A 12,619-nucleotide genomic window follows, 5' to 3' on the forward strand; every position below is an offset into this window, starting at 1 on the left:
TCCACTGGGTTATTCTAGGGTGAGGGAGCGGACATGATCATCCAGCAGCGTCTGACCAGCCGGAAGGCAAAAGAGACAAGCAAAAGTTCTGTGTTACCCAGGAGAGCTCAGCTGTCCAGAAATAATTAGAGCTACAGCCACACGTGGTTCAAGGAAATGTGGTTGTCAGAGAGAGACAGAGATCTGCCAAGCCATCTCCTCTTCAACTGCCTGGGCGGAGGGGGCTGCAGCCCACATTTTAGAGACACAGTATTGTTTGCAGTTGATTTAGAACTTGAGCTGGAAGAAGTCCCCCATCATGACATGCACACCATTAGAAGAAAGTGTTGTCTCCAACAAGCTCAGCCACAATGTTGGCTGCCAACGGTATGTCTTTCCCCACTCATTGGAAAGGAGATTATCACACTAAAGCATTGAGATGAATTCTGATGAACAAAGGTAGGCAGACCATTAGGCTGGACTGTCACTAAGACATGATGACAATGAATAAACTTAGGCTCTTGCAATGTCCATCACTGACATGTTTTAATAAGAGATGAACGCACAAATTGGCTTCCTTGCAATGTTTACTTCAAGCAGTAGGTCTGTCTGCTCTGGCCTTTGATGGGATCTGCCAGCTTCCTCCCTCCTTGTCTATGTCCCCTGCCTTCACCATGGGAAAAAAGGGTCCAGTAAACCAAATCCCAGAAGTGATGTTGCCTGCGGAGACCAACTCAAAACCAATTGGCCTCCCCCTGCTTCCTTTGAAAACATATACATTTCACACACCTGAGTCCTCCCACCCCTCTCCACTCCACGGCAGGCTCCATGAATGGAACTCCAGGGGCTGCCTTTGTGTAATGATCAAGACGTCCCTGGACAGAGGAGCAGCTTCGCATCAGGGAATCCTGGTCCCCTGATCCCCATGGGATGAGATGGTGGGTGTAGCATCCTTCTGGTTTCTCTGCCCATTCAGCTGTCTACCCACGCACAAAACCCAAAGCCCTGGATTTTGGATTTTGTACCTGCAACCTGAGTAAACTTTTTCCCCTCAAGAGTCATCATTCAGGCCGGGTGCGGTGGCTCCCACCTGTAATCTCAGCACTGTGGGAGGCCGAGGCAGGTGGATCACTTGAGGTCAGGAGTTCGAGACCAGCCTGGCCAACATGGTGAAACCCTGTCTCTACTAAAAAGTACAGGTGGGCACCTGTAATCCCAGCTACTCGGGAGGCTGAGACAGGAGAATTGCTTGAACCCGGGAGGCAGAGTTGCAGTGAGCCGAGATCACGCTACTGCACTCCAGCCTGGGCGACAGATCAAGACTCTGTCTCAAAAAAAAAAAAAGTCACCATTCAGCCTGACCAAGGAGGGGGCCAGGAAAGAAGCCGGAACCATGGCCTTCGCTGCTTCAGAAGGGGAGGCCCGTGCTCTGACTTCAGCTTGATTCACTTTGGCCTCAGTCCTCAGTTCCCAGGGGGTAACGGCATTCTGAGGTTGTCACCCGGTGCAAGACCAGCTGTCCCCAGGGACACATCTGGATCTCTTGGTGCCAACAATGGCAACTCCAGAGGGGGCTGGGTGGGGGCATGTGGCTCCAGTTTCAATGCACCATGTCCATCTGCCAGAGAATCCACTGGTCAGGCTCTAGGGAGGCAAACCGGGGGGCCCCTGCCAGGAAATAGCTGCTCAGACCACACCTAGATCACCTGCAATTTCAAAGAAGAAAGCCTGGGGCTGTGGGTGTGGGAGAAACCTACTGAACAGGTCCGGTGGGTGGACAGCAGGTGTCACATGGGCCTGAGCCTGGACGGTATCTACAGAGAGATATTTTGGTTGTTCACTGAGGGTTTGGCCGGGTGACTCTGGGTGGTGTCTGATTGGTTGCTGGCATTACCAGACCCTCCTAATATGGGTAGTCTTCCCATGTAGATCCACAGGTTATGAACAAAGCTTTCACCACATATACAGAGAACCCCCTAGAGCAAACATCTCCCCATCCCTGGGTGGACCTCAATGAAGATGAGCAAACTGAGTCAAGACACAAAACCCTGTTGGTCCAGGTCGTACTCTTGGGTGAGTTCTTGATGTCGGCAGTGACAATCAGTGCCCCAGTTGGGGCCTGCCAGCCCCCCAAGCTCTGCAGCCTCAAAGACCAGCTCAGTCCCCCATCGGTCACTATTCCTGAGAGCCAGAGTTCGACCTGGTAACACCTGCACCGTGCATTCCTCGGCCGACCATCTCCTGGCCCCACTCCCGGTGGCTGGACTCCTGCAGTCCTCGGCCTTTGGTCTCAATGGGCAAAAAGCAGGAGGCCAGGGCAGCCAGGAGGCAGCAGCCACTGTAAACTGCCAGAGTCAGGTACACAGAGGATTCCAGCATCACCTAGGGGAAGGAGACACGGGTCGGTGAAAGCATCCCTTCTGAAGCACAGACATCGCCAACCATCAAATAGTATTAGTAACATCAGGCCCTCTCGTGATATCTGCTTGCTAAAAAGGATCTGGTGATTCCCTCCTCTCCCCCTTTGTCCCTCTCTCTCCTTGTGACACGCCTGCCCCTCCTTTGCCTTCCTCCATGAGTAAAAGCTTCCTGAGGCCTCACCAGAAGCCAAGCAGATGCTGGTGCCATGCTTGTACAGCCTGCAGAATCGTGAGTCAAATAAATCTCTTCTTTATAAATTACCTGGTCTAAAGTATTCTTTTTTTTGTTTTGTTTTTTTGAGATGAGTTTCATTCTTGTTGCCCAGACTGGAGTGCAATGGCGCAATCTTGGCTCACCGCAACCTCTGCCTTCAGGGTTCAAGCGATTCTCCTCCCAAGTAGCTGGGATTACAGGCTTCTGCCACCACGCCCGGCTAATTTTGTATTTTTAGTAGAGATGGGGTTTCTCCATGTTGGTCAGGCTGGTCTCGAACTCCTGACCTCAGGTGATCCACCCACCTCGGCCTCCCAAAGTGCTGGGATTGCAGGCATGAGCCAACGCGCCCAGCCAGGTATTCCTTTAAATCAACACAAAACGGACCAACACAGATGCCATGCCACAGCCCTATGAGCTAAGTACTTCATCCCCATTTTACAAAGGAGAAAACTGAGGCTCAAAGAGGATAAGTGGTTCCTACCCAAGTTCATACAGATAATAAGGATGGGGCTGGGATTTGAACTTGGGTCTGCTAAGCTTGAGTCTGGGCTCCTTATAACTCTTCTCTCCTCTGGAACAGTGCAGTGCCTGTGCCAACTTCCTAGCTTTTGGCACATGGCAAACAACACGGCAGAGCTGAGTCCCATTTTCTTTTCTTTTGAGATGTAGTCTCGCTCTGTCTCCAGGCTGGAGTGCAGTGGTGCAATCTTGGCTCACTGCAACCTCTGCCTCCCGGGTTCAAGCAATTTTTCTGCCTCAGCCTTTTGAGTAGCTGGGACTACAGGCATGTGCCACCATGCCTGGCTAATTCTTTTGTATTTTTAAGAGAGATGGAGTCTCACCAAATTGACCAGGCTGGACTTGAACACCTGACCTCAAGTAATCTGCCCACCTCAGCCTCCCAAAGTGCTGGGATTACAGCTGTGAGCCACCATGCCCAGCCCATTTCTTCATTTGCCAAATGGGCATAGAGTGGTGTCACTTCCTAATGGGAAGAACCTGGCAGCACCTGGCACCGTGGAGGCACATGGTGAGCTCTCAACCAGCATCAGTTAGGAGTGCCACACAATGGCTAAAATCAAAGTAGAATAGAAACACTTGGCTAAACACGTCTTTAAATTCCATTTCTCTGAAATATTCAGACTTGGCAAATCTACAGAAAGCAGATGGGTGGTTGCCAGGAGCCTAGAGGAAGTGGGCAATGAGGAGTGACTGCTTAGTGGATCCAGGGGTTTATTTTGGGGTGATGAGAATGTTTTGGAACTAGATAGAAGCAGTGGTTGCCCAAGGCTGTGAATGTGCTGAATGCCACTGAATTGTTCCCTTTAAGATGGTTAATTTTGTTATGTGACGTTTACCTCAATAAAAAAGTGATTCAAACAGAAAAAAACCTGGATTTTCAAAAAGCAAAAAGACTTACTAAGATCCCTAGATACAAATGCTTCATGACACACGAAGAGTTGCAAAATTCTGCAATGACGTCTAATTATCTAATTCAAAAAGCAGGAACTGGCATATTTATTTGTTTTCCACTAAATTTTGTCGGCATACTTGTTTTCTTTCCTTTTTTTTTTCTTTTTGAGACAAGGTCTCACTCTATCGCCCAGGCCGGAGTGTAGTGGAGCAATTTTGGCTCACTGCAACCTCTGCCTCCTGGGTTCAAGCGATTTTTGTGCCTCAGCCAGAATTACAGGCACCTGCCACCACACCTAGTTAATTTTTGTATTTTTAGTAGAGATGGGGGTTTCACCATGTTGGCCAGGCTGGTCTCGAACTCCTGACCTGAAGTGATCTGCCCGCCTCAGCCTCCTAAAGGGCTGGGATTACAGGCGTGAGACACAGCACCTGACCCTTCTTTCCTTTTGTTAAAAAAAAAAAATTTTTTTTTGGCCAGGCACAGTGGCTAATGCCTGTAATCCCAGCACTTTGGAGGCCGAGGCAGGCAGATCACGAGGTCAAGAGATCGAGACCATCCTGGCCAACGTGGTGAAACCTTGTCTCTACTAAAAATACAGAAATTAGCCAGGCGTGGTGGTGCACGCCTGTAATCCCAGCTACTCGGGAGGCTGAGGCAGGAGAATCGCTTGAACCTGGGAGGCGGAGGTCGCAGTGAGCTGAGATCACACCACTGCACTCCAGCCTGGGTGACAAAGTGAGATTCCGTCCCAAAAAAAAAAAAAATTCAACTTTTATCATAGATTAAGGGGTCCACTGCAGGTTTGTTACACAGATATATTGCATGATGCTGAAGTTTGGGGGTACAAATGACCCCATCCCCCAGGTAGTGAGCCCAGTACCCAATAGGTGGAATTTTCAGCCCATGACTCCCACCCTTCCTTCCCAGTCGAGTGGTCCCCAGTGTCCATTACTCCTATTTTTATGTCTATGTGTATTCAATGTCTAGCTCCCAGAGAACATGCAGTATTTGGTTTTCTGTTCTTGCATTAATTCACTCACAATTGCCCACTTGTTTTCATCCACATTGTTTTTAAGCAAAACATATGGCAGCCCAAGGATTTTCTTCACAGGGAAGACCTGGGTTTGACTCCTGGATTGGCTACTTTCCAGCTGCGTGACCTTGAGCATGTCATTTTAGCCCCTGAGCCTCTGTTTTCTCATCTGCAGGCAATATTTCTTCTGTCCTCGGGTGTGTTGTTATGATAAAATGAGCGAATGCAACCCGAGGGCTCTGGGGACAGTCGGCATGTAGTAACTGCTTGCCATGCATGGGGTTTTGTCACCCCCCATCCCTCTGTATTTGGGGGCGGCACCTACCTGGGCGATGAACGGAGTGATGAGAGCACCCACTCTTGCCATGCCGCTGCAGGTGCCCAGGCCGAGGGCCCGCGTTGCCGTGGGGTAGACCTGAAACACAGCAGCCGGATATGGGCATGGGGACATGCAGGTTCCTCCCACCACTCCAGCTCCAAGCTGATAGGACCAACCTCAGGGGCAGGCCGGAAGTCAGGGCAAATCCCTCCAGTGCTGGTGACGCCCTTAAGGGACAGGGATCCTCACCCCAAAGGGCATGGGAGGCTCAACTCAGACCTAGGGCAAGAGGCTGAGCTGCGGGTGGGAACCCAGTAAAGGGGTCCACTCTGTCCTGGGGGGCTCCCCAAAGACTCCTCCACCAGGAACTGCCACAAGTTCACAACTCAGGGGTTGCTCTCTACCTTCTTCTCATGAGTTCACCTTGAAGCCTGGGTCACAGGTTTTCAAGGGATTTCATAAAGAGAGAGATGGAAATGTTTACAGTCTCTCAGTTTGTACCCAGTAGGGGCCACGTGCTTTGTTAAGTGGCAAAGTGAGAAGGGATTGTGCATCTTCCAGCCCAAGGTAATTAAGAAAGGTATGTTTTCTCCTCTCCCTTCCCATGTCTGCTGGCTGCGAGAAGGACTCCATGGCCCTAAGCCAGAAGGCTTCTCAGCCTGGGCACTGTGGATGTTTTGGGATGGCTCATTCTTTGTCATGGAGGTGGGGGTTGCTGTGCATTGTAGGATGTTTAGCAGCATCCCTGGCCTCTACCCACAAGATTCCAGCAGCCCTTCTGCCTCCCCATGCCACCTTATGACAATCCAAAATATTCCCGGGCATTGCCAAATGTCCCCTGGGGCAAGATCCCTGGATAAGAAAGGCACACGATGCGAGGAGCCTGGGTTCCCAAATCACTGGAGGAGGAAAGCTGTCCCCCAACCTAGAACACCCATATTGGACTCTTTTATTTTATAGTATTTTATTTACTTATTTATTTGAGACAGGGTCTCACTCTGTCATTCAGGCTGGAGTGCAGTGGCACAATCATGGCTCACTGCAGCCTCGACCTCCCCGGGTTCAGGTGATCCTCCCACCTCAGCCCCACCCCGAGTAGCTGCGACAACAGGCATGTGCCACCACTCCCAGCTAATTTTTGTATGTTTTTTAGGGATGAGGTTTCACCATGTTACCCAGGTTGGTCTTGAACTCCTGAGCTCAAGCGATCCACCTGCCTCGGCCTCCCGAAGTGCTGGGTTTACAGGCGTGAACCACTGTGCCTGGCCTGGGCTCTTTTATAAGTGAGAAGCTGCTCTTGTGTCAAAACCCTCCACTTTGGGGGTTCCCTGTTACATTAGCTAACATGTTTTAACAAATGCAATGCTCAATGTAGAAAGCTTGCAAAGAATAAAAACTTAAAGAGGAAAATATAAAACTCATTCAGGATCTCAACACTCGAGATTTGTCACATTTTTATGTATATTCCTCTAGCTTTTTCTGGACTATATATTGCACATATATCTTCATTCACTTACTTATTCAGCACATACTTCTTCAGTGCATACCATATGCATTTCTACATGATATTTCGATTCACTCAATTACATAAACAATATAGAAATATATCCTCCTTGTAAAAAATCAAAATGCCTAAATTCTCTCCTGATCTACTTCCACTGCCAGGAAAATTCTCCTCATAGGGCCCTACTATCAGGGATATCTTTGGAATGTATCTTCCCAGATATGTTCAAAAATATACACATGGAAAATAGAAAGTATTTTAAAAATACATAAATGGTATCATATCATACATATTATTCTGCAATCTGCCTTTTCCATTCAGTAGTATGTCTTAAAATCTTGTCCACATCAATACATAGACATCCACCTCATTCTTTTTTTTTTTTTTTTTTTTTGAGATAGGGTCTTGCTCCATTGCCCAGGCTGGAGTACAGTGGCATGACCATGGCTCACTGCAGCCTTCAACTCCTAGGCTCAAGTGATCCTCCCACCTCAGCCTTCTGAGTAGCTGGAACTACAGGTGTGTGCCACCACAGCCTGGCTAATTTTTATTTTATTTTTTTAGAGAGAGGGTCTTGCTATGTTGCTCAGGCTGGTCTCAAACATCCAGGCTCAAGTGATCCTCCTGCCTCGGCCTCCCAAAGTGTTGGGATTACAGGCATGAGCTACCGCGCCCACCACCTCATTCTTTTTAATGGTTTCTGGAAGCAGAGCATCCCCCACAGCCACTCTCCCCCCACTGCCCGTTCCCCAGCAGCTCCCAGACACCCCTCCTACCTCAGGTGTGTAAACATATGCCGCTTGAAAGCCTCCAGAAATAAACGCTCTTGCAATGAAGAGTAACAGAGTGAGCACATTTCTAGGAGGAGGATAAAGGCAGATGATGGCATTTTTTTCTGTCTGCTTGTTTCAGCATAGTCCTATCTTCCCAGGCAGTATCAATGCCCTAGCAATTGGCAAAGGTTACCCCTCCCCAACGCTCATTGATACAGACATGCAGGCACACATATTTCAGTATCATCTTGACAGTCCTGCTTTTGTAAGTTAATCATTCCTCAAAGTACCAGGCTGAGAGATGGGAACACCTGTGGTGCCCAGGATGGGCACAAGATTAGGGAGAAGTGATATAAATAGTGGAAAGCTCAGACAGGAATTTGGCTGGGGGTGGAGCAGGAATTGAGCCAGGGGCCAGCTGAGCTGGGGAAAGTAAACCACTATTTAGTATTCTTGGGATAATTCTGATCCCAACCCTCTGTCCCATTGTTCCCATAAATGTCCCAGAACACTAACATTTCAGGGTCGAAGCTACATCTCCCAATCTTCCTCAGACCAGGAGGTGGCCCACAGATTCCTCACTAGGTGTGGTCTGGGGCCTCTCAGAGATCAATAGAGGCATAAGCCATTTCTATATTTTGAGGCTCTTGGCAAATGGAAAAATGGAGAAATGTTAAAACGGGATTACAAAACGGTCTATTTGAAATATTTCCATTGAACAAGTTAACAGTTTTAACATATATATAAATAGCTACATTTATGATCTCATTGGGAGATGATATCAAAAGTCTAAATATGGCATCATTAGAGCAAAACTGGGGCCAAAGTTCTCCCCTGACTACAACCCCCATCAGAGACCCTGATCTTTTATCCAGTTGTGAGGCAGCCATGACCCTCAGTCCTAATGAACACCTACACCTTTACCTGTATCTGCACCCACTCCTGGGCCTGCACTGACACCTGCACCCCCACTTGTACCCACACTTGGGCCAATACCCGCACCTGGGCCGGCACCCACACCCTACACCCACACTTGGGCCTACACTCACACCTGGGTCTGTACCCCTACCTGCACCCACACCTGCACCCATACTTGGGCCAATACCCACACCTGGGCCTCACCCACACCTGTACCTACACTTGAGCTTACACCCACATCTGGGCATGTACCCCACCTGTACCCACACTTGGGCCAATACCCACACCTGGGCCTGCACCCACACCTGCACCCACACCTGGGCCTGCACCTATACCTGCACCCACACTTGGGCCTATACCCCCACCTGGGCCTATACCCACACCTGTGCCCACCCTTGGGCCTACACCCACACCTGGGCCTGCACCCCCACCTGCACCCACACTTGGGCCAATACCCACACCTGGGCCTATACCCACACCTGTGCCCACACTTGGGTCTATACACACACCTGGGTCTGCACCCATACCTGGGCATACACCAACACATGCACTCACACCTGTACCTGTACCCATATTCACACCTACACCCACACTTGGGCCTGCACCTCCACCTGGGCTTACATGAACACCTGGCCCGCACATCTACCTGGGCCTGCACCCACACCTGCACCCACACCTCCACCTGTGCTCAAACTCATACCTAGGCCTGCAGATCACCTACCTTCCAACACAGATAAACAGCAGGAGGCTGCAGAAGGAGAAGATAACAAAGCACAGGGCCATGGTCTTCTTGCGCCCCAGGCGGTCAATAATCCACAGAGTCACAAGGACACCTGGAAGGGGAGTGGGGAGAGATAGGCAGCTTCCGATGTGATTCCCAATGCCCTCCACCCTCATAGCACAGCCTGTATCATCCCTAAGTCACTAGACTTAGTGACTCACTTCTAATGACTAGAAGACAGCAAAAGTGATAAGATGTCACTTTTGAGGTCAGGTGATAAAAGACTGTGACTTCTGTCTTGGTGTTCTCTTTCCCTGGCCCTTCCATATATTTGCTTTGATGGAGAAGGCCACTTGGCAAGGAACTGAAGGTAGCCTCTGGCCAACAGCCAGCAAGGAACGGAGGCCCTCAGTGCAAAAACCTTCAAGGAATGGAATCTTGCCAGCAACCATGTCAGTAAGCATGGGAGTGGATCCTGCTCCAGCTGAGCTTTCAGATGAGACTACAGACCCTGGGCCAATGCCTTGATTGCAGCCACATGAAATATGCTGAAGTAGAACACCCAGAGAAGCCACAACAACTGTGAGATCATAAGTGTGCATTGTTTTAAGCCACTACATTTTCGGGATGATTTGTTACCTGGCAATAGATAACTAACTCAGGCACCAGCAGGAGCCTGAATGATGACATTCACTGAATCCAGGGAACAGAATGCCTGGGTTCTAATGCCTCATTTTCCCTTTAACTTGCCATGTGGTCTTGGGCTAGTCCCTTACCTCCTCTGAGCCTCATTTTCTTCTTCTATAAAATGGGCCTAAAAAATAACACACTCTACCTCAGTAGAGGCAGTATAGCATAGTGCTTATTAGTAATAATAATAACTGAATTTGAGCTAAGCATTTTTACATCTTTTTTTTTTTTTGACAGAGCCTCGCTCTGTCACCCAGGGTGGGGCGCAGTGGTGCATGTGATATCAGCTTATTGCAATCTCTGCCTCCTGGGTTCAAGCGATTCCTGTGCCTCAGCCTGCTGAGTAGCTGGGACTACAGGTGCACGCCATCATGCCCAGCTAATTTTTGTAGTTTTAGTAGAGATGGAGTTTCATCATTTGGCCAGGCTGCTCTCGAACTCCTGACCTCAGGTAATCTGCCTGCCTTGGCCTCCTAAAGCACCAGTATTACAGGCATGAGCCACCGTGCCCGGCCCCATTTTTACATCCATAATCTTGTTTAGTCATCAAAACGATCCTCTAAAATAAATGCTATTAATTTATCGAATAGCATTTTTCCACAGTTATTCAGTCAATGAGCACCTACTGTGTGTCAGGAACTGTTTCAGGAGGTTGGGGCACATTAATGAACAAAACCAAATAAAACAATACACATAGTAAATAAAGAAGAATCTGGGTTTCAGAGAGGTAAAATCACAGAAATGGTGACTGCTTCCAGTTACAGAAATGTCATGTAATGTGACTTTCTTAAAGTCACAGAAATGGAGATTGCAAATGCTGAGTTTAACTTCTGAGCCTTCATTCTTACCTACTAAGCTATGTGGGGAAAGGGTTTTAGAGGAAAGATAGACAGTGTAGTAGGGGACTGAAGACTCTGAATTCTAGGGTGGCAGCACAGGTCTTAGCCCTGCCTGCTGTGGGGTACTCAGTATCGTAGTTGGGTTTTCCCAGAAGCAAACCCTGAGACAAGGATGCAAGTGCAAGGCATCGACTTCAGAGGTAATCCAAGAAAGAACCAGCAGGAGAGTGGGGAAGTAAATTTGGGAAGGGAAAGCAACAAACAAAAGGTGGGTATCAAGCAGTTGCCCACTACTGTGGGCAACTGGAGCTGAATTCCACTGGGGGGACTCAAAAGCCAGCATAGAACATGCGCCTTGGAGTTTTCCTGCTGATGGGCAAGGACGCTGGGGTATTTGTCCACCAAATCCCACAGTATTGTTTAAAGGCTGCTCCCAGGTGCTAACTCCTTGGCACTTCCAGCTACCTTGCTTGCTTTTAGATACAGACACTTCTCATTCCTTCTGAGATAGTCTTCAGGCACAGAATCCTGGCAGTTGCAAGTTGCGGGAACAGTTTCTGCTACACTGGGCAAATTATGTCACCACTCTGAGCCTCAGTTTCTTCAGCTGTAAAATGGGAATAACTAAACGACTTCACAAGATTAAATAAGATTGCATCTGTAAGACATTTAACACAGGCCTTGGCATACAACAGGTACTCAATAAATACTAGAAGTTATTGTAGTTGTAATAATTATTCCTCTTAAAAGAAAAAAAGATAGATCACCTTTGCATCATGTGCAGGTTTGGATTTTTGACACTCTACTGTTCCTTTCCAGTGTGCCTGGTGTTGGAGGATGATTCTCCATGGGTTTCTCATATTTCTACACATCTTATGAGCAGAGGGATCAGCTGCCCTTTTGGTCCAGGCTACCATGTCAGAGTTGTTTGTACAGCAAACAACCTTGGAAGATAGGGATACTGTTTCCCTCTGGAGCAAAGGGCAGGTTGGCTTATTGTCCAATATAATAAAGATAATGTCTCCCTTAGGGAGGTTTCTGGCAGGCTATTATAAAATATTTGGGTTCCCTAAGCTTGGGGTTCCCCAGCTGTGTTGAAAATCCATTGCATGTGTAGCCTCCACGTGGGTCCTTCCTCATCATCCCCATGGGACTTGGGGGCAAGGGAAACAGTCACCAAGGTACTACTCAAGCTGCTTGCTATAATAGTCTTTTGTCTCTGACCCAGGAGTCTCATGTCTTCTGCCAGCATGCATGAAACTGGGCAGCTTAACTCGACAGTCTTCAAGTAGGGTAACATCTCAGCCCCTTCACAGTTCTTGACAACTTATAGTTAAGGATTGAAAAACAAAGTCCCTCACTGACTAAAAATGGGATTTGCTTCCAGGTAGGGTAGACAGAGCCACCAGCTGAACAATTGCCATATTCCCAGGCTTGCCTCACACAGCTTCACCTTGCACAGGTCCCTCACCTGGAAACTCAGAGAGGGTGGTCCACAGCAAGTCCATGTAATCCTCCTCACTCAGGTACTCGCAGGCCAGGCTGCATTTTGCCTCTACAGCCTTCTTCCGACTGGAGACTGGGGTTGGGAGAGAGAAAGAGAGGGGGAGTCATATCCAGAGTCTTGAATCACACCTTCCTGCTCCCCATACCTCCTTCCCTGGGGTGATTCAGTTTAGATGCCATAGAAAGAGCCCAGACTCAGAGACAGACAGATTCATGTTTGAACACCAAGCCGCAGTGCTCCAGCTTCATCTCTCTAAGTGTGAGTTTCCTCATAAAACTGGGG

General features: G+C 48.6%; 1 protein-coding gene across 1 annotated transcript in view; it reads right to left on the reverse strand.

Annotated features, from left to right (window-relative positions):
* Window positions 1–500: 500 nt before the first annotated feature.
* The window catches only part of SVOP (SV2 related protein), a 110,592-nt gene continuing 98,473 nt past the window's right edge, over window positions 501–12,619 (reverse strand). The window contains exons 12-16 of the mRNA XM_016924135.4: window positions 12,302–12,409; window positions 9,302–9,413; window positions 7,666–7,747; window positions 5,392–5,481; window positions 501–2,361 (exon numbers count right to left, since the gene is read on the reverse strand). Coding sequence (XP_016779624.1) covers window positions 2,155–2,361; window positions 5,392–5,481; window positions 7,666–7,747; window positions 9,302–9,413; window positions 12,302–12,409 — 599 coding nt within the window. The 3' untranslated portion in view covers window positions 501–2,154. The remainder of the gene's footprint in view (window positions 2,362–5,391; window positions 5,482–7,665; window positions 7,748–9,301; window positions 9,414–12,301; window positions 12,410–12,619) is intronic.

The sequence above is a fragment of the Pan troglodytes genome, chromosome 10, assembly GCF_028858775.2.
Source record: "Pan troglodytes isolate AG18354 chromosome 10, NHGRI_mPanTro3-v2.0_pri, whole genome shotgun sequence".
Taxonomy (NCBI): Eukaryota; Metazoa; Chordata; class Mammalia; order Primates; family Hominidae; genus Pan; species Pan troglodytes.